Source organism: Schistocerca serialis, chromosome 3 (genome assembly GCF_023864345.2).
Source record: "Schistocerca serialis cubense isolate TAMUIC-IGC-003099 chromosome 3, iqSchSeri2.2, whole genome shotgun sequence".
Lineage (NCBI taxonomy): Eukaryota > Metazoa > Arthropoda > Insecta > Orthoptera > Acrididae > Schistocerca > Schistocerca serialis.
In genome coordinates, this window is record NC_064640.1 from 271,362,792 (window position 1) to 271,383,861 (window position 21,070).

At 37.7% G+C, this 21,070-nt stretch overlaps 1 protein-coding gene across 1 annotated transcript in view; it reads right to left on the minus strand.

The window, feature by feature from the left end:
* Positions 1–21,070, minus strand: part of LOC126470046 (protein DENND6B) — a 211,371-nt gene that overhangs the window by 16,437 nt on the left and 173,864 nt on the right. The window contains exons 6-7 of the mRNA XM_050097544.1: positions 8,705–8,976; positions 4,180–4,392 (exon numbers count right to left, since the gene is read on the minus strand). Of these exons, the coding sequence (XP_049953501.1) occupies positions 4,180–4,392; positions 8,705–8,976 (485 nt within the window). The remainder of the gene's footprint in view (positions 1–4,179; positions 4,393–8,704; positions 8,977–21,070) is intronic.

Consider the following 21,070-nt stretch of genomic DNA (forward strand, 5'->3'; position numbering starts at 1 on the left):
TCAAAAAAATCATTAGATCACTAAAAATCAGTAGCACTTCTGGCTATTTTGATATCAACCAAAGTACTAAGAATCTGTGTTGACTTGGTACCATCCTCTTGAATTACCTTTGTAACCAGTAAGACAAGTCATTGAGTATTTCATGTAGTAATAACACCCATTTATAAAAATGGAGATAGGCAACTGACCTCTCATTATATACCAACATTCCACCTCCCTGAGAATAACCTTTTAACAGCAGCACAGTCTGCCAGGAATAACACTAAATTCAAAGTGGGGAAACATTTAGCATAACATTCCACAGATAGAGCCACCTCAGCCTTCAGATTAGCTCATAAACTTGTGACTCCCATGTCACATAGTAGCAGCCGAGAGGTGCAACAGGGAAGAGCCCCTGATAGACATCTGGCACAATGGGCCTCAGAGTGCCCACTGTGTTCATAGTGCTCATAAGACTCATTGATAATCAAATGCTGTTTGTCACAGTGCTGTGAATATGAAGGATGGTTTTCTATAAAAGTTATGAGATCGGACATACATTCTGCTAGATAGATCCTACATAAGACAGGGTATTTTCACCGAGGATAATTTGTAGCTACTAGTTGTTTAATTTTATTGGAAATTTACACCATTTAATGTCAGATGAACAAAATGTCCAAGCCAGTGTTATCAGATTTTCTTGAATTTTCCTTATTTACTCATACCATCATTTGAAATGAGAATGTCAAAGTTTATTTTCACACCTCTTGTGCACATATGGTAATGGTGCTGTGATGTCAATTCAAGTTTGTTTGCATTCTTTGAACTTAATGATGATGATTTTGAATTGAAATGTTATGAAATATAGTTTTAATCTAAAAGTACAGTCAACAAACTTATACATATACTAAAAATCATATTTCGAAAAATTATACTGTAAAACCTGTTTGTTATTTCCATTCAGATTAATTGAAAGACTTAAGAAACATGTTAGCAATATAATCCTTTCAGCAATTAAAAATATATTCAGTTTTTTTAAAACTTATGTATTATAGTAAAACTAGAATTTCTGTGTTTTGGCAAAGTAAAAAATATTATTTCAACCTGTTTATTATTCTGAAATACTAGTAACGATTTATACATTTAAATTTTGTAATTTATACTGAAGAACTGTTCAACTTTTGATTGAAATCCCCAAACTAACTATGTTAAACAATGTAAACAGCTATGTTCCAATTGTGAGAATGTATATAAACCTCGGTGCCAACAGTCATAGTGGGGCAGTTTTAGATTATGATTTTGTGAGAGTCAATTTGATAACAGATTCTGAGACATTAGTGCATCAGATTTTCAGTCATGTGTGACGTTATGTTGTGATGCAATAAAAGTATTGTAAAACAGATGTGTGTGTTTTGGCTGCATACTTTAGGAGAAGATTGATTACGGCACAGATTGCCAGGCTAAATGGAGACTCCAGGATCTGATTTTCAGGTGGAGCAAGCTGCAGTGAACATAGACCCCAAATAATCACATCAAGAATCTACACTGTGATGGGAATAATCAGCATGATATTTTCATCTTTGCTCTTTTCTTGCCCTTGTAATCAAACAGTTGGGTGGTGGGCACTTCCAATTGACTTTGCCAGTATATAGACAGCTGATATTGGTCCATAGAAAGTAAATTATTTGTCTGAAGTATTAGATAAAAACAGAAACTGAATAGTATTAGAAAAGCAATGGATCTTTCCAAATAGTGTTTTTCTCCTAATCTACAGATATAAAACAATCTAGGGGTGGTGGCCAAAATTATCAGTGTGAGGAGATTAACATAGGTCATAATTTGTTGTTAGTATATGTTACAGAAGTGGGCAGCAGGGTCTGCTTCTACCTGTTAGTGTATAACAAATTTCTGAAGGCTCTCTTTCCTTCAAGATGAGAGTTATGGAACTCAATGCATGAATGAAAGAGTGAATGAATGAATGAATCAACAAATCGATCAATCATTAAAAATATGTGTGTGGTGAAAACAAGAATAGATTTAAATAGCTAGCACAGTTATGGAACTAGAAGATGTATCACACCACCACTTCATACCACTACATACAAATGAGCTGGAATGTTCTGATAAAATATTATGCTGAACTCTACAGTCTATACGTATCTCCATAAGTAATACGGCTGACGTCAGCCTGCAGATGCCAATGCAAGTATGACTATTTGTAACAGCATATCAAAAAACTGCACCACAACAACCATTCAATATGTATTTTGTTAATGGTAGTAAAGTGAAGTGACACAGAAGGCTCATTTGTAAGACACTGACAGAAATAAAATGATATTTTTCTTGTTTATTTCAGAGAGCTAAGAACAAATACCTTATCAGCAGACATCCATGTAAGAAAAGTGTCTGCAATTCATACAACTGTGATCTTGATGAAATTTTGCACACTTTACCTTCAAGACAAGGGGTAGCTCATAGTCTACATAATGTTTCATAAACTGACTTGAAACATATATGTATGTAATGTACAAAAGGGAAAGGTTGTTACTAAAAATCTCTTGAAGTTCTTGGCCAATTTACTTCAAATTTTTACGCAATCCCTTAATGAATATTTGGGAGGATATAGGATATCTTTTTTTAATACATGCAATACACACATATATAATCACAATGGAGAAATGTTGTTAGCAAACATCTCGGAAGGTACTTGAGTGGTTTACTTCAAAGATCTTGGCTGATATACTTCAAATTTCTGCATTCAGATGAATCAATGAAAAAAAAAAAAAAATGAAAAGTTGAATGCCTAACAAATGAAATATATCATGATAAACTGACTGTACTTCTCATCACAAGAATAAATTACAGTGGCAACAGCTGTCTTGGAGATAGTACCATCAGACATTACTAGATCACGGGATGAGTGAAAGCTCAAGAATTTGACAGACACACAATTTCAAACTCTTATTCATTGCTTAGTTTCCATTGTTACATATGACATACACCCTATAAGACATTTTTGTCTGTGTTTTACAGTCATTTTTATTATTAAAATCAACAGTGCCACACAAACACTAAGAAATGTCATGGATTTAGTACTGACAAAAATCACCAGGTCATGGCAAGATCAAGAGATCTAACAGAACCTGGCATTTCCAAACTGTGACATAAACTGTTTGAATGGTTTGAGTCTAGCTCAGAGACAGCGCTACTCAAAAGAGTGAACACTGAGTTGAAACAATCGAAGACAAATTCTCCAAAAACACAATGGAATACTTATCACCAAATGTAACAACAAGTGGTACAATTAATCATATTTATAAACTTTGCAAATATTTGCTTGAAGAAATAAATTAAAAATACTAATAGAAAATTAGTTACTATCAAAGATTATCGACCGAGCGAGGTGGTGCAGTGGTTAGACACTGGACTCGCATTCGGAAGGACGACGGTTCAATCCCGCGTCCAGCCATCCTGATTTAGGTTTTCCGTGATTTCCCTAAACCACTCCAGGCAAATGCCGGGATGGTTCCTCTGTAAGGGCACGGCGGACTTCCTTCCCCATCCTTCCCTAATCCGATGAGACTGATGACCACGCTGTCTGGTCTTTCCCAAACCAACCAACCAACCAAAGATTATCAGAAATATCAAAGTCCTGTTTATCAAATACTGATAACAAAGCACAAGTGAATTTTCTCCAGAAGCAAAAGTTTTAAAGTGATTTACATCACCACTTCTTATCTGACTATTGCTTGGTGTAGCCATTAGGAAGTGTGGGTGTTAGCTTGGATTAATGTGTATCAGCTATGCCAGATTGCTTTCTTCATGCTAATTTTTAGCAGTGCAAATTTATTCATATAAGCTAGTCCAACAAGAATAAAAGTTTAGTTAAGGTAGGTATCAATTCATACCTATCAAAATGCCACCAAGGAAAAGAAGGTGTATTGGTCTGAAAAAACCCTGCAGCTAAAAGACAAACACATGCATTGGAAATACATGAGTGATGAGAACTTTGTCGACACCGTGAGCATATGAGGGCTTCTACATATAGGGAAAGGGCAACGCAACTTATGAGGAGGGAGAGAGAGAGAGAGAGAGAGAGAGAGAGAGAGAGAGAGAGAGAGAGAGAGAGAGAGAGAGTAGATATTAACCATTACAGGAAATGCCAGATACTACAGCTAGTATCTAATAATATTTACTCACAGCACGTGATAATGCTTGAAGTTGCAGCGCTTGTAGTTTCTGACTCACTTCTCGATGTCGCATATTATACCAGCCATTGAAATTTGGTGAGCGGAAGAACCGGCGATACAGGCCTACCCAGTCTCCTTTGATGATGGAGGTAAGTTGAGGTCCTGAAGTCCCAAGGGTTGCCAGAAACTCTTCCTGGTTGAAAGGTCTTGGTGTGGGTGCAGCCTGCAAAATAGCAACATACAATAACATAAAATAAAAGCATTGCACATCATAATTTACAGGAAATCTGGCATATATTTTTCCTTTGAAACAACAAAGAGCTGTATTACATCTGAACAAAACACTGACCAAGGGGTATAAAGTCTTCCTGTTTTATTATCAATTACACATTATGTGTCCTGTATTCCAAATACAACATTAAAGTCAGGACAACAAAGCTATTTTGAAGCTTGATGTTGCGAGGTATAGTTCATCACATTTCATAACCATAAAAGAGAATTTCAGAGTGAAAATCAGTAGTGGCAGATGTAAACAAAATAACAATCTGTGTTTAAAAAAAAAATATTCTGAATGTTGGATTGCATCATGATGTGATAAAATCACCAATACGTCAGTTACTACTGCAGGCAGCCTTCATAACTTATTATCACATTGTGACTGAAGCACACACGCAAAATAATTTTGTTGGAATGAACTCTGGTTATGAAGGCCTTCGCTGCTGTGCAACAATTCAGGGCATTTGTTTTAACTTTGAATAACTAGATATCTTGAAAAATATACATCATATGGAAAAAAAGTTTCAGGTGAAAAGTTAATATTTTCAAAGCAGGCATCTGTGCTAAAACTACCATCCCCAAACCCTCCCACTGACCTATGGGGGAGGGAGGGCCAACTTTTTATTTTCAAATGTGAACCACCCAGTTTTATTGCAGATTTAAATTCAACACTAAAAAATACGTAGCGTTTATCTGAAACATTCTTTTTTCCATTTGTTGTAGCTGGTGCTGTAATCAGCGTGAGAGTTATAGCGGTTGGATGGAAGAACACACTGAAATCAACTGCCCTAATGGTGAGGTCCGAGGGGCTCACCAAAATCAAACACCACAATGTTATGGAAACACTCAGAAACCAACCCCGAAGAGAACAGAAAACTATGTTAGATTAAAAGTCACTTATTTGTCAGACTTCCAAATGTCGAAATGTGAAAGTTTTACTGTGGAACCAAATTGCAAAACTAAATTAAATTTTCAACAATAATATAAACTATTTACAACAAAAAAGTTTATTTTTTTATCAAAAATGTGATGTAGAATCAAATGAGTTGGTTCTTAATTGCAAAAACCAGAAAAATTTAATTTTATTGATTACAGCATTGTCTACCACAAATGGAAAAGAAGTTTTGGGTAAACCTTAGGCATGTTTTTGGTGTATAATTTAAATCTGCAATAAAAATGGTTCTTAACACATTGTTACACCACATGAAAGATGCTTTACATAGGGATAGAAAATGTCATGATCTTTCAATGAATACTGTTACCTAGAATTGGAGGAGAACTTTATCATATCAGATTTACGATTTGCAGAATATTATTCAACTACATATATGTCCAGACTGAAATGACCACACAAGATACCACATTAAAGGTCATATTATGAAAACTGGTATTTCTCAGAAACAGATGAGCATATGAAAGATATCGAGTACACATATTCCTCTACTGCGTTGTTGAGACGTATAAATTAGTTTGAGTTGACCCGATTCTCTCCCTCTTCTAGCCACGTGGTATGTATTAAAGTAACAAAACAACTGCATACAGTTCATGACGTAACTTAAAATACATTATACTCTAGAAAACTTGATTTTAATATCCTTGTAGCCAGTATTCATACACATAAAGCCTGAAATGATATTTACAAAGACCTATTAACAGGTCCACAAAATTTATGTTTATTGGACCCAAATATGACTTCTACTAATGCAAAACATTCTACTTAAAATATATTATATATGGGGCAAGTAGCACAGAGTTGGACCTCTATGGATGTTACATTAAGAACCTACTACAAGTATACATTCATCAACATGGCAGTTACTTAAAGTTAGGCTGTCACTATCAGAAAATGTCTAACAAAGCATAACACAGATTCATTTGTAGCTACTGAATTATAAATAAACACATAATAAAATTGCTGAAGTTGACAAAAAATGATTTAAATTCCTTCCATATGGTCTACTGCAACAGAACTTCCTGCCATTTTCATAAGACTGTTAATGGATGCTGGGTTGCTCCAGTAAGGCCTTTTATAAAGCAAGCTTGGGGACTGTGCTCTTGTCACCCAGTTACTGATGCTTCATCACAAGGTTCTTATTCTACTTCATGCTGCACCTTCATTACCTCATATGTACAGTCCCATACCTCCAAAATGTATACACTACTGGCCATTAAAATTTCTACACCAAGAAGAAATGCAGATGATAAACGGGTATTCATTGGACAGATATATTATAATAGAACTGACATGTGATTACATTTTCACGCAATTTGGGTGCATAGATCCTGAGAAATCAGTACCCAGAACAACCACCTCTGGCCATAATAACGGCTTTGATACACCTGGGCATTGAGTCAAACACAGCTTGGATGGCATGTACAGGTACAGCTGCCCATGCAGCTTCAACACGATACCACAGTTCATCAAGAGTAGTGACTGGCGTATTGTGACAAGCCAGTTGCTCGGCCACCATTGACCAGACGTTTTCAATTGGTGAGAGATCTGGGGAATGTGCTGGCCAGGGCAGCAGTCGAACATTTTCTGTATCCAGAAGGGTCCATACAAGACCTGCAACATGCGGTCATGCATTATCCTGCTGAAATGTAGGGTTTCTCAGGGATCGAATGAAGGGTAGAGTCATGGGTCATAACACATCTGAAATGTAACGTCCACCGTTCAAAGTGCCGTCAATTTGAACAAGAGGTGACCGAGACGTGTAACCAATGGCACCCCATACCATCACGCCGGGTGATACGCCAGTATGGTGATAATGAATACAAGCTTCCAATGTGCATTCACCGTGATGTTACCAAACGTGGATGCGACCATCATGATGCTGTAAACAGAACGTGGATTCATCCGAAAAAATGACGCTTTGCCATTCGTGCACCCAGATTCATCATTGAGTACACCATCGCAGGCACTCCTGTCTATGATGCAGCATCAAGGGTAACTGCAGCCATGGTCTTTGAGCTGATAGTTCATGATGCTGCAAACATCGTCAAACTGTTCGTGCAGATGGTTGTTGTCTTGCGATCGAGACGTGGCTGCAGGATCCGTTACAGCCATGCGGATAAGATGCCTGTCATCTCGACTGCTAGTGATACGAGTCCATTGGAATCCAGCACGGCGTTCGGTATTACCCTCCTGAATCCACCGATTCCATATTCTGCTAACAGTCATTGGATCTTGACCAACGCGAGCAGCAATGTCCCGATATGATAAACTGCAATCGCAATAGGCTACAATCCGACCTTTATCAAAAGTCGGAAACATGATGGTACGCATTTCTTCTCCTTACATGAGGCAGCACAACGTTTCACCAGGCAACGCCGATCAACTGCTGTTTGTGTATGAGAAATCAGTTGGAAACTTTCCTCATGTCAGCATGTTGTAGGTGTCGCCACCAGTGCCAACCTTGTGTGAATGCTCTGAAAAGCTGATCATTTGCATATCACAGCATCTTCTTCCTCTCGGTTAAATTTCGTGTCTGTAGCATGTCATCTTCGTGGCGTAGTAATTTTAATGGCCAGTAGTGTAATTAACTACTGTTGTTTACCAGTTTCCTTTCAGGTCAGATTTTTACTGCTTCTTTAAGTTGACAGCCCCAAAAGAAAGATGACATTCAGAATAATTTCATTTTTTATAGGCTGTGGCATGGCTGGCTTCCAAGCTAACTTGGTGGATTGGTGGAGTACAGTATTGTTTTTATAGACTCTCTACTTAATTGTGCATTCTGTCTCTCCAATATATACTTAGGCACAGTGTCAGGGGATATGGTAAAATCATGCCTTGCAGAGGCCCAGATTGTGTTTCACAGGCCTAAATAAAGAAGAGGTCTTAATTGGTGAGTAGAGAACACAATTGTATTAGGATCGTGCCAGTCTTCTTTGGCACAGTTCCCATGGAGGATGAATACTGTTGCCTGTTGGTAGGAGTGCCACAGAGTATAAGACGATACTCAAATGAGCCATCCTGCATTCATTAGTAGTTACTCGAAGATTACAGCTAGTCTCACTGCCAAAAATTGCAGAACCAATGACACAAACCAGCAGAAGAAGTATTTAAATTATAAATTCAAGAGGATCTTTGAGTAATGAAAAACAGGAATCTAAATACACAGGGTTCATTTCCTATATCTATTGCAAGAAATTGTGCATAAAGGAACAAGTCAACAATATTACAGCAACAGACAGTGCACATCCAAAATCTAATCTAGATAAACAACATTTAGATGTAAGAGGAAGATACGGTTACTCACCTTGAAAGGGGATATATTTTTCTGAAGTGGCATGAGGCTGGCCATATATCTCTCTAAAGGGATCATGAAACTTTGTGTAACTTCAAGAAGATGCCTTTTAAGCAAAGCTGTTTGTACCTCCCCTGGTCGTTTTGTCTGAATACCTTTCATAAGTTTCTTCAGAATCAACTTATCTTTGTGGAGAAATGGTCGATAGTGGGTATAAACACCAGGCTTTGAATCCAGCATCTTTATATTGCCACCTTTCTTCAACTTGTGTTTCTGCACAGTCTCTAAGTAAAGAAAGTTACAACATTTATTGTACTCAGAGAAATACTGAAGAAATATTTTAAACATACTGTACCAGAGAGAGAGAGAGAGAGAGAGAGAGAGAGAGAGAGAGAGAGAGAGAGAGAGAGAGAGAGAGAGAGAGAGAGAAACATTTCAATTAATTCTGTGGACATTTATCTCACAGTTTTAATCATTACAGTGGTTGCTTCTGTCAGGACCACAATACCAAAGAGTAGTCATATTCAGTTTTATAAGAAAATAGAACTTCCACTTTGGCCATCAAATAATTGATAAACAGAATACAAGTTTTCTTTTACATGCCTCAGCATTACGGGCAAAACATTGGCATGCATATTAGTGAACAGCTTTGATAGGGACAGTCATTTAGGAAGCATAAAAATTTCAGTGAGTGCTACATTTATCTTTCACATGTAAATTTTTGGAATAACCCAAATGAGACCAGGCAGGTATTTTACAACTTAATACTCACATCACATGAATAGGGAGGGATAATCTCAAACTGATACCTGGTAAAATAGTAGAGTTTTACTGTATACTTTACATCTCAGTCTTTAATGCTCATAATATCCAATTAACCATAGAGTTTGACTACACACAAAGAGTATCATAATTTGTATCTAAAAGAATGCTTGGGTCTCCACAGTATATGGGTTACCCATTAACAGGATCATGCTAACACATAAAAATATGTATGTTAATTACTGCCAACTTATTTATTTAATTTATCAGAAAAAATACATCATGTAATCAGAAAAATGTACAGATAATTTCAGTCTGGTATTACAAGCATTGCCAGATTTACACAAACAGATGCACATAGTAGCACACATTTTAAATGCTGTGTGACCAATATTCAGCCACTTTACAGGCTTCATGAGTAGCTGCCATCAGTTCTTTTAGGAAGCATGTAGTTGGACACAGCTTGCAGATATGGAGATGACCAATAGTTTTCTCTCCTCTAAGTTTACACAGGGCAGAGTCACCAGAAAATCCCCACTTCTTCAGGTTGTTCTTACACTTGCCAACTCCAGATCATAGCCTGTTGACCATATCGGCCAGTTTTCTTCTTGTTGTCTCAGTTACACAAGGAATTTAGTCTGAATGCTGAATGTTGTTCAGGGAGTTTCTGTACTATAGAGGAAATTTAATATTGATTTGAGTTGGGCAGTTGCTGATGAGTCCCATACAGAGAATGAGTCTCTAGATTTATTGTTTTATTTCTTTCTAGTCACGCATTAGATTTGCAGTGGGTGTCTGAGGAAGAGATACCTGCTAGACAGTAGACCTTTTCTACATCTACATTCTACATTTATACTCCGCAAGCCACCCAACGGTGTATGGCAGAGGGCACTTTACATGCCACTGTCATTACCTCCCTTTCCTGTTCCAGTCGCGTATGGTTCGCGGGAAGAACGACTGTCTGAAAGCCTCCGTGCGTGCTCTAATCTCTCTAATTTTACATTCGTGATCTCCTCGGGAGGTATAAGTAGGGGGAAGCAATATATTCGATACCGCATCCAGAAACGCACCCTCTCGAAACCTGGCGAGCAAGCTACACCGCAATGCAGAGCGCCTCTCTTGCAGAGTCTGCCACTTGAGTTTGTTAAACATCTCCATAACGCTATCACGGTTACCAAATAACCCTGTGACGAAATGCGCCGCTCTTCTTTGGATCTTCTCTATCTCCTCTGTCAACCCGAGCTGGTACGGATCCCACACTGATGAGCAATACTCAAGTATAGGTCGAACGAGTGTTTTGTAAGCCACCTCCTTTGTTGACGGACTACATTTTCTAAGGACTCTTCCAATGAATCTCAACCTGGTACCCGCCTTACCAACAATTAATTTTATTAATTTCAAATCATTCCGCACGCATACTCCCAGATATTTTACAGAAGTAACTGCTACCAGTGTTTGTTCCACTATCATATAATCATACAATAAAGAATCCTTCTTTCTATGTATTCGCAATACATTACATTTGTCTATGTTAAGGGTCAGTTGCCACTCCCTGCATCAAGTGCCTATCCGCTGCAGATCTCCGTAACGCTATCACGGTTACCAAATAACCCTGTGACGAAATGCGCCGCTCTTCTTTGGATCTTCTCTATCTCCTCTGTCAACCCGAGCTGGTACGGATCCCACACTGATGAGCAATACTCAAGTATAGGTCGAACGAGTGTTTTGTAAGCCACCTCCTTTGTTGACGGACTACATTTTCTAAGGACTCTTCCAATGAATCTCAACCTGGTACCCGCCTTACCAACAATTAATTTTATTAATTTCAAATCATTCCGCACGCATACTCCCAGATATTTTACAGAAGTAACTGCTACCAGTGTTTGTTCCACTATCATATAATCATACAATAAAGAATCCTTCTTTCTATGTATTCGCAATACATTACATTTGTCTATGTTAAGGGTCAGTTGCCACTCCCTGCATCAAGTGCCTATCCGCTGCAGATCTTCCTGCATTTCGCTACAATTTTCTAATGCTGCAACTTCTCTGTACACTACAGCATCATCCGCAAAAAGCAGTACAGAGGGCTAAGTTTGGAGTGGAATTGATCTCAGGCAGCATGTGATGATTCTGTAAGTCTTGTTTAGGGCAATGTCACCCTGTCTGGTAAGGCTGTAGCCGTACCAGACAGGACAGGAAAATTCTGCTGCACATTAATGGAGGGCTAAGACTGATGTTCTCATAACATGAGGCTGTGTCCTCTGTTATAAGTACAGAGGGCTAAGTTTGATGTTCTCTTAACAACAGGCTGTGTCCCCCCCCCCCCAGTTGTACCAGCTATTTTCTGGAGGATGTCATTTCTTGCTGATAGCTTCCTTTTGGTGTTCAAGCAGTGGGATCTGTATGTTAGTGTTCAATCAAGCATGACTCCAGAAATATTTGGGTGTAGTGCTATGTTCTACTTGAGTGTCTTCCCAGGTCAACAGCAATTTTCTTCTTGCTTGTTTGTTTGTTATGTGGAAGGCAAATATTGTGTTTCTGATGGATTGGATTTTTGGCTTGTCGTCTTCGTAGTAACTAATGAGGTCTTTTAGAGATTGGGACAGCTTCCTTTCAACATGTTTGATACTTGTCTGTCATGCTGCTATTGCACCATCGTCTGCATAGATAAAACTCCTTGTTCCTTCTGTGCAGTGTTGGTCATTGGTGTAGATGTTAAATAAGATGGGAGCTACGATCCTTGTGGGAGGCTATTTTTCTGGCTCTTCCATCTACTTCTATGGCCTCAAAATTCAACAAAAAATCTTCAGTTTAGCAGCAGGCATTCTAATATCTGAGATAGTTTATAATTCTTTGTTATTTCATAGAGTTTCTTTAGTGGTAGCCAGTGGTTGACTGTGTCACATGGTGCTGTCAGGTCAAAGGTTGGAAGTGTGTTTGTTCTTGTATAAGTACTAGTTCTATTATTTTGGGCAGTCTGTCTAATATAATTCACTCAAGAACTTTGTGTAGATGAGAAAACAAGGAGATCAGTCTGTAGTTCTCTGTATCATTCACATCTTTGCCAGGCTTCAAAACTGCAATGACTCTGACCTTTCTCTAAAGTTTTTGAATTTTACAGTTCCTTGTGCAGTTGTTTAGTAATTCTAAGAGCCATTGTTGGCTAATGGGACCAAATCTTATGAGTTGTTCAATGCAGACTTCATATAGGCCTGATGCTTTGACATTTTTGCATTTGTTATGGGTAGAAAGAGTGAGATTTTTGATCAGATAATCTATTTTTGAGAAAATGCATTTTTGAAACATTTACAGTTTCCTGTTAAAAACTGTGTGTAATATATTGATATGACATACATAGAAGTATTTTAAATCATTGTTTAAAAATTGCAGCACATGATGTTCTGCACCTAGTTTGAGAGACTGATACAGCCTGCCCTGCCAGAGATATAATTGAGCTAACACAGTTATTTTTTCTTTTTGCTACACTGCAAGAGAGTTGACCATAAATTTTGCACCATTTGTATTGTTTCCTCTGTGAGTATTTTCTTCCCTTCAATATGCAAAGACCTAGAAAACATGTACATCAATGTAAGTAAGTAACAGGTATTCAAAATTCATCTCATGGCTTGTCTACATCAGTATTTGATGTCCCAGTAATGTCTAACTCCTGCACTGGTAGTGATGCATTGTGTGACATTAGAATGAGATTTTCACTCTGCAGTGGAGTGTGTGCCGATATGAAACTTCCTGGAAGGTAGGAGACGAGATACTGGCAGAAGTAAAGCTGTGAGTACCGGGCGTGAGGCGTGCTTCGGTAGCTCAGATGGCAGAGCACTTGCCCGCGAAAGGCAAAGGTCCCGAGTTCGAGTCTCGGTCGGGCACACAGTTTTATTCTGCCAGGAAGTTTCATATCAGCGCACACTCCACTGCAGAGTGAAAATCTCATTCTGAAAACATCCCCCAGGCTGTGGCTAAGCCATGTCTCCGCAGTATCCTTTCTTTCAGGAGTGCTAGATCTGCTAGGTTCACAGGAGAGCTTCTGTAAAGTTTGGAAGGTAGGAGACGAGATACTGGCAGAAGTAAAGCTGTGAGTACCGGGCATGAGTCGTGCTTCGGTAGCTCAGATGGCAGAGCACTTGCCCACGAAAGGCAATGGTCCCGAGTTCGAGTCTCGGTCGGGCACACAGTTTTAATCTGCCAGGAAGTTTCATCGTGTGACATTGATGGCACTAAACCTGAAAATGCTTCAAAAGGAAAACTAGTTATAATTGAAGAACAATACAAGAAACTAAATGCTGGGACTACAAAATATGAGATAATTAGTGTGTCAGTATTATCAGGTGGTTTGGAGAACAATGTGTGATGCAAACAATGTGGAGTATGTGGTGTTTCACTAAAAACATACACATATGTAGGATTTGTTTGTGAATTAGAGTTGATATTATATTTTTCAATTCCTTGCATGTTACTGCAGATACTGATAACCTATACGATATAAACATTATACTGGTTTCTGGATTACAGTCTATAGGTAAGGGCAGGGCTGCAGGTGCCATGTTATGTGGTGTGATGTATCTCCCTACTCAACACTTAAAATTTGACAAATACTTCATTGCAATAGACTCTGCTATTGAAGATGTAGCACAGGAAAATATGAAAAATGCAGTTGAGGAAGCTGCTGTTGAAAATAATAATAACAGGCACCTGTCCATAGCTTTTGATGGGAACTGGCAGAAGAGAGGACACACATATCTAAATGGTCTTGTAACAGCTGCAAGTGTGGACACTGCCAATGTAGTTGATGTGCCAATACTTTCCAAGCATTGCTGATGCAACGACAGAATTAAAAATAAACATTAAGAAGAGTGCACAGCAAGTTGTTATGGTTCAAATGATAGTATGGATGTTGCTGGAGTGATAAGTATTTATCAACACTCAGTAAAATGGTACAATGTTAGATACATAAATTACCTTGGAGATGGTGACTCAAAGGCAATCAAAGAAATTGAGGAATTAAGGCCTTATGGGAACAATGTGAAAATTTGCAGACTAGAATGTGTTGGCTGCATTCAGAAAAGGATGGGCTCAAGACTTTAAAAGCTCTAGGCTAGCATGAAAGGCAAGAAACTGACAGATGGAAAAACTTTAGATAGGAAAAGCAGACCGGCAGATGCTGCTTTGGACTGTATTCAGAAGTGCCAGGATTTAGCAATTAGGCAGAATACAGCAGATGCAGAATTGATCAGAAGAGCAGTCTGGGCACCATTTTTCACACTGCTTCATGCAGTGAGAATCCCCAAATGGGCTATGTCCAAAAGGTGAAGGTAGTTGGTGGAAGCACAACAGAGGCAAGGTAACTGAACAACAATACAGTCACCATCACCATTTGCCACTTGCCGTAATGAACAAAATAAAACCAAAATTCTGAGACCTTACAGATATTAGTCAACTAAAGAAATGTCTTCATGGCTGGACTCAAAATCCAAATGATTTAATGAACCATATGATATGAAACAGACAACCTAGAATGCTGTTTGTGGATATAAACACTCTTCGCTTTAGCATTTATGATGCTGTTTCACCATTCAGTCAGGGCAATATAACAAAGTGCAAAGTTTTTCAGAAGATGAGGCTCTGCATGGGATTATGAACTGCAGCAGCTATACTTTGTTTAGACAAGTAACACCTCAAGTCTTCAGATAATACTGTAAATATCTATTCAAAAATGGCTGGACAACTTAGGAGAGCCACAAACAGGAAGCTGTTGGACAATTCTGATGATACTAGCTATGGAGCAGAGATACATTGGAGCAAATACTTTTAAGATCCTTTCCTATAGCTTTCGTTTTTTGGTATATAAGGGACATTTTCTCATAGTCTATTTATAGCAGAAAGATGAAATTTTCACGAGTTGTTCCTTAAGGCCTTCTAATATATCTGAATTAAAAGATTTGTGAGATTATTTTGTATTAAGAGATTTGTATTCTCAATTCCTTGTTAAAATGTATAATTTTTAAAAAAAATTAGGAAAAAATATCACAAAAACTAAACTTTCTTTTTCCAAAGTGATTAATCCAGCACAAACGCAGACCATATGCTCAAGTTCTGTAAAAATTCAAGAGTACAGTCATAACACCTCATGACAAAATGTTTGTAATTTTTGGCTCAGTATAACATTATAAGCACAGGGCATTCCACATTCCCTTAAATGCTCTATTAAGATCATTCGTGGTCAAAGGATCATGCAGAATGCTACTGTTATGTTCATTAAATATTTCTAATTTTTTTTTCTCTTTTTCAGAAGTTTTGCTTGGTTTGGAACTTTCAATGAACTAATTTGCTATTTGGTTCACAGATATGTTGCTGTGGATTTTGCTCTCAGAAGGAGCATTACTTCAGCATTTCGGTAGCCTTTTGTCTATTTCCACCCAAGTCTACCGCCTCCATTAACTGCGTGCATTTTGACTCAGAAATAGAGGAAATGACACACTGATTAGTTCTGATGGTTTCAGCACTAAATGTGTTCATTTTGAAATGGTATTTATATTTGTTCAACACAGTAGACGTTTCTGGAGTAAGTCCCTGTATGTATATATATCTGCAGCCTCTAGGAATAGCTTTGTGGATGCAGAACCTTACGGTGTTTGCAAACTCTTCATATGTTCCAGAATAGGTTGAATCGTTTTTTTCTGCACATCTAACATGGTGATGAAATTTGTAGGCATACTGATTTGATGCTTTGTTATGACAGGTTTTCACTAACAAAATTAAGGCCAGGTTTGTTACCGCATTGCCATGTGCCACAACTGAAAGATGGGGGTAGTTTGTTGTCATTGAAAAGTGACAGCTCATGATGTCCTGTCCATTCTAGAATGGCCTCTCCATTTACATTAGATTAGATTAGATTAGATTAATACTAGTTCCATGGATCATGAATACGATATTTCGTAATGATGTGGAACGAGTCAAATTTTCCAATACATGACATAATTAGGTTAATTTAACAACATACTTAAGTTAATATAACAACTTTATTTTTTTAATTTTTTTATTTTTTTAAATATTTTTTTCTTTTTTTTCCTTAATTTATATCTAAAAATTCCTCTATGGAGTAGAAGGAGTTGTCATTCAGAAATTCTTTTAATTTCTTCTTAAATACTTGTTGGTTATCTGTCAGACTTTTGATACTATTTGGTAAGTGACCAAAGACTTTAGTGCCAGTATAATTCACCCCTTTCTGTGCCAAAGTTAGATTTAATCTTGAATAGTGAAGATCATCCTTTCTCCTAGTATTGTAGTTATGCACACTGCTATTACTTTTGAATTGGGTTTGGTTGTTAATAACAAATTTCATAAGAGAATATATATACTGAGAAGCTACTGTGAATATCCCTAGATCCTTAAATAAATGTCTGCAGGATGATCTTGGGTGGACTCCAGCTATTATTCTGATTACACGCTTTTGTGCAATAAATACTTTATTCCTCAGTGATGAATTACCCCAAAATATGATGCCATATGAAAGCAATGAGTGAAAATAGGCGTAGTAAGCTAATTTACTAAGATGTTTATCACCAAAATTTGCAATGACCCTTATTGCATAAGTAGCTGAACTCAAACGTTTCAGCAGATCATCAATGTGTTTCTTCCAATTTAATCTCTCATCAATGGACACACCTAAAAATTTGGAATATTCTACCTTAGCTATATGCTTCTGATTAAGGTCTATATTTATTAATGGCGTCATACCATTCACTGTACGGAACTGTATGTACTGTGTCTTATCAAAATTCAGTGAGAGTCCGTTTACAAGGAACCACTTAGTAATTTTCTGAAAGACAGTATTGACAATTTCATCAGTTAATTCTTGTTTGTCAGGCGTGATTACTATACTTGTATCATCAGCAAAGAGAACTAACTTTGCCTCTTCATTAATATAGAATGGCAAGTCATTAATATATAATAAGAACAACAAAGGACCCAAGACTGACCCTTGTGGAACCCCATTCTTGATAGTTCCCCAGTTTGAGGAATGTGCTGATCTTTGCATGTTACGAGAACTACTTATTTCAACTTTCTGCACTCTTCCAGTTAGGTACGAATTAAACCATTTGTGCACTGTCCCACTCATGCCACAATACTTGAGCTTGTCTAGCAGAATTTCATGATTTACACAATCAAAAGCCTTTGAGAGATCACAAAAAATCCCAATGGGTGGTGTTCGGTTATTCAGATCATTCAAAATTTGACTGGTGAAAGCATATATGGCATTTTCTGTTGAAAAACCTTTCTGGAAACCAAACTGACATTTTGTTAGTACTTCATTTTTACAGATATGTGAAGCTACTCTTGAATACATTACTTTCTCAAAAATTTTGGATAAAGCTGTTAGAAGGGAGATTGGACGGTAATTGTTGACATCAGATCTATCCCCCTTTTTATGCAAAGGTATAACAATAGCATATTTCAGTCTATCAGGGAAAATGCCCTGTTCCAGAGAGCTATTACACAGGTGGCTGAGAATCTTACTTATCTGTTGAGAACAAGCTTTTAGTATTTTGCTGGAAATGCCATCAATTCCATGTGAGTTTTTGCTTTTAAGCAAGTTTATTATTTTCCTAATTTCAGAGGGAGAAGTGGGTGAGATTTCAATTGTATCAAATTGCATAGGTATGGCCTCTTCCATTAACAGCCTAGCATCTTCTAATGAACACCTGGATCCTACTATATCCACAACATTTAGAAAATGATTATTAAAAATATTTTCAACTTCTGACTTTTTGTTCGTAAAGTTTTCATTCAATTTGATGGTAATACTGTCTTCCTTTGCTCTTGGTTGACCTGTTTCTCTTTTAATAATATTCCAAATTGTTTTAATTTTATTATCAGAGTTGCTGATTTCAGACATGATACACATACTCCTGGATTTTTTAATAACTTTTCTTAATATAACACAGTAGTTTTTATAATTTTTGATAGTTTCCGGGTCACTACTCTTTCTTGCTGTCAGATACATTTCCCTTTTCCGGTTACAAGATATTTTTATACCCTTAGTAAGCCATGGTTTGTTACAAGGTTTCTTACGAGTATATTTAACTATTTTCTTGGGGAAGCAGTTTTCAAATGCATTTACAAAAATGTCATGAAATAAATTATATTTTAAATTGGCATCAGGTTCATGGTACACCTCATCCCAGTCTATCTGCTGTAGGCTTTCCCTGAAATTTGCAATTGTTAAATCGTTGACTGAACGTACTACTTTGGAGGACTGTTTAGTACTGATGAATGGAGCTATGTCATATATTGTAACTAGCTGTGCACCATGATCAGAAAGACCATTCTCAACAGGTTGAGCATTTATCTGGTTAAACTTATCTTGGTCTATAAAGAAGTTATCTATCAGTGAGCTGCTATCCTTTACCACCCGAGTAGGAAAATCAATAACGGGTGTCAAATTGAAAGAACCGAGTAATACTTCAAGGTCATTTTTCCTATTACCCTCTTTCAGAGAATCTACATTGAAGTCCCCACAAATAATAATTTGCTTCCCCCTGTCTGACAGATAGCACAACAAGGAGTCCAAATTTTTCAGAAATAGATGAAAATTTCCTGATGGGGACCTATAAACAGTTGCATTTATAAATGTGCCTTTATTTAATTTAAGCTCACAGGCACATGCTTCTATATGTTTCTCTACACAAAACTTTTTTGTTTCTATACATTTTGCACAATGATAACTTTTGACATATATGGCAACTCCTCCTTTCTCCATATTTTCTCTCATTACATGTGCAGAGAGCTTATATCCACTTACATTTACCTTATCCATATCAGTAACAATGTGATGCTCAGACAGGCATAGTACATCTATTTCATTCTCAGCTTCTAAATCTTCTAAACAAACCAGAAGCTCATCTACTTTATTCTTTAAACTCCCAATATTTTGATGAAATATACTTACATTATTTTTAATTATACTTTTCTGAGAACCTTTCCTTATTCTAACATTTGCAGTACTCTCCTGTCTGAGTTTCTCATTGTGCTTAGGCCTAGTTCCTATACCAGTGGTCACACGGTGTTCAGAGAGGCAGATTATGTCAACTGGGTTGGGTGACTTTAATTCATCAATGCAGTTACCTAGGACTGAGATACAACTTGGTGGAGATAAAATTTCTGGTGATTGGTGAAAATTTATACTTGATAGCTGTGATTGGTGATCCAATGTGCTAGAATTGTGCTGTTTAATTTCTTTCCTAAACTGAAGATTTGTTTCAATCCTGACCTCTCGTAGAACTTGACATCTTTCTGTCTTACCTATCCTAAAAAAGGTGCTGCTCCAACACCTGTAACCACTGGTATTTTACCATTCATGGCAGTGCCTCCCCCCCCTTAAATTTCCTGCTGTTACCCCAGCCAGTTTCCCCTTCCCTTTCCTGTTGAGATGTAGGCCGTGCCTGGTATAGTCCCACCTACTGAGATCATCAACAGGAACCACACCAATATGAGCCCCCGCACCTGACCCAAGCAGCCGTTCCAACTCCAAATTAACTCTCCCAACAGAAGAGTTCAAATGAGGCCGGTCATGGCGTCTCAGGACAGATACAAATTCAACATTGGTGTGTCTCGATGCCGACGCAATCTTTACCAGGTCACACTCTATACTGTACCCAGGATCTCTGTCGATGCTGTTCCCTGGCCCTCCCACAATAACCACATTGTCGTCCCTGGTAAATCCTTTACAGAGTGAACCTAAATCCTCTGTCACCTGATCCAGACTAGCACTTGGTTTGAAAAAATTTGTGACCTGGTATTCTGGTCCTAATTCCTCCTGCAGAAGTTGGCCTACACCTCTGGCATGAGAACTGCCTAACAACAAAACTTTCTTCCTTTTCAATGACTTTCCTACATTCTTTTTCAATTTCCTATTGAAAGTTTGTTGTGTCCTGTCTACAATTACCTCTGCTTGAGGCTCATCAGTTTCTAACTGAAGCAACAGGTCAAACTTATTTTTGACATTCACCACAAAACTGTCAGACTTAGTTCTAGGCCTGTTCCTTCTGCTACCTGTTGCCACTTCCCACCTCTCTTTGCCCTTCTCCCTCCTTAACCTGTCCAGATCTTCCCTAGCCTGATCTAGCTCAGCCTGAAGGGCAGCAATTTTCCCCTCCTGTTCCACTATCTTCCTATCCCTGCTGCAAATCCTACATAACCACTGATGAGCCTGATCCACTTTCCCAACACCCACGCCACTGCAGTCCCCCCCAGTGAAAAAAACTACTGCATCCATCACACCAAACCCCGGAACTAACAATTCTACGGCATGTCAGGCACTTCTCACTCATGGCAAAAATAATACTTTAGCTAGAATAAATCAGTTAAATTACCGAAAATCAAAAAAGACGTTACAAGAATTAAGCCTATTCACGAATGTATATAAGCAAGTTTCTGATTTAAAATTCCGCTGTTTTTCTGAGATCTGTATTAAAACAATGAAGGTATACGCTATTTATTATATATTTTACTCGATGGAATGAAAAAAAGGACAATTAAACGAGATACTTTAACTTTGATTCTCCAAAAACGTTACGAGAATTAGGCCTATAAAACAAATGT